The following is a 1610-nucleotide window of genomic DNA, read 5'->3' on the forward strand; positions in this document are numbered from 1 at the left end:
CACACACACACACACACACACACACACACACACACACACACACACACACACACACACACACACACACACACACACACACACACACAGATTCATCACCGTTTGGTGTAATCTGGTTGTGAGGCCTCAAGGTCAGTTTTATTTTCTACTTTAGCCAACTTGAGGTTTTGAAACTTGATGTGATGAACGAGGGGTGGATCAGACAGAAATCGAGGATGACAGCTGAACTCTTTAACACAAGCAGTCATTGACTAATGATCATATCCTGGATAATGCTGGATGTAATCCTGACATGTTGAATGAAATTTTTTTTTTTTTATAACATTTAGTAAAGATTTTATTCAATAATGACCCAGAATGAGACTGTGAGCCCCAAAACCCAAGTGTTTACAGATATAAGGGTCATTTTCACAGATTTCATAAGACTAGATGTTTTGGGGGGTTTTTTTGCAACCCTCAGGTGTTGCCCACTACTGACCATCCTGTAGGCTTAAGGCTTTGCTTTTTAGGCCCTGGAAGATATTTTACATACAGACCATGTTAAGAAAATGGAAATGTTAAGGTTTAGCCTTACCTGGGTTACACCTGGCTGGGTCCTGGTGGTATGGATCTATGGATCAGAAAGATGGCAGTCAGAAATGAAAGAAACTTGTTCTTTTGGTTCGTGATTAAAAATGGTGGTCTTATTGGAATACAACTCAAACAGGTGGATCATTGAGCAGTGTCAGTAATGCACAAACTGCACAGAACAGTCATTATGACTTTGATATTCACTACTTCACCCCCAAGCAGAGAGGTTTCTTTCTGTTAAAAGGGGAGTTTTTCCTTTTGTGTGTGTGTTTTAGACGCATCATAATTTTGTTAATGTTGCTTCAGAACCAACAGGGGAAGTTTACTTTCAAAAGCTTTTGAGAAAGCACTGAAAGACAGTTTGGATTTTAATGAACCTTTTCACAAAAGTATATTTTTATGAAACAGAAAAAACAATGAAAATAACAACAACTATTATTATGACAATGACAACTTTATACCCAAACCTAAGTCATCATTACCCCATTGGTTGTCACATGACATGAACTGCAGTTTGAATGTCCATCTCAGTCCGCTTCCTACACCGACTTTGTTGCACATTATCGTCTCTCATCGACTTTCTGAAGCTGTTGTGGGAGTAGATTTTGGTCTTTTTTGCCTAGTTGCAAAGCTATGACATCACCACAATGTGATTAGTCAGTTGAAATAAAAGTTCAAAGAGCAACATTATTTATAGTGTATGAATACCAACAGCATTGCATATATCCTCAAGCCTTAACCTTTTAACCAAGGCACCGTCGACTAAAGTGAATAGCCCTCAGTTTGTTTTGCTTACCCTTTGAGTCAGACATCTGTTACATGTGTAAAGCGAAACTTTCTCCCTTTACACAGAAAGAAGCCAGTAGAGGTTGCTTCAAGTAGGGGGTTTTGTAGTGATATTCAACTGGAAGAAGAGGCTGGAAATTTGCGTCCCACCTGACCAGAAAAATATTTTCAACAAGAAGCTTGTGATCACTGTTACCATTGAGATCTGGACCTGGCTACAATAACTTTCTATCTGCAGGGTTTCTGCACCCCCCCCC

General features: G+C 39.4%; 1 protein-coding gene across 1 annotated transcript in view; it reads right to left on the bottom strand.

Moving 5' to 3' along the window:
- frzb (frizzled related protein) overlaps positions 1–1610 on the bottom strand; it is a 22990-nt gene that overhangs the window by 8653 nt on the left and 12727 nt on the right. Inside the window, exon 3 of the mRNA XM_005745537.2 lies at positions 572–607. Within this exon, the coding sequence (XP_005745594.1) occupies positions 572–607 (36 nt within the window). The remainder of the gene's footprint in view (positions 1–571; positions 608–1610) is intronic.

This window comes from Pundamilia nyererei, unplaced genomic scaffold, assembly GCF_000239375.1.
Source record: "Pundamilia nyererei isolate P.nyererei 1_Seehausen unplaced genomic scaffold, PunNye1.0 scaffold00160, whole genome shotgun sequence".
Lineage (NCBI taxonomy): Eukaryota > Metazoa > Chordata > Actinopteri > Cichliformes > Cichlidae > Pundamilia > Pundamilia nyererei.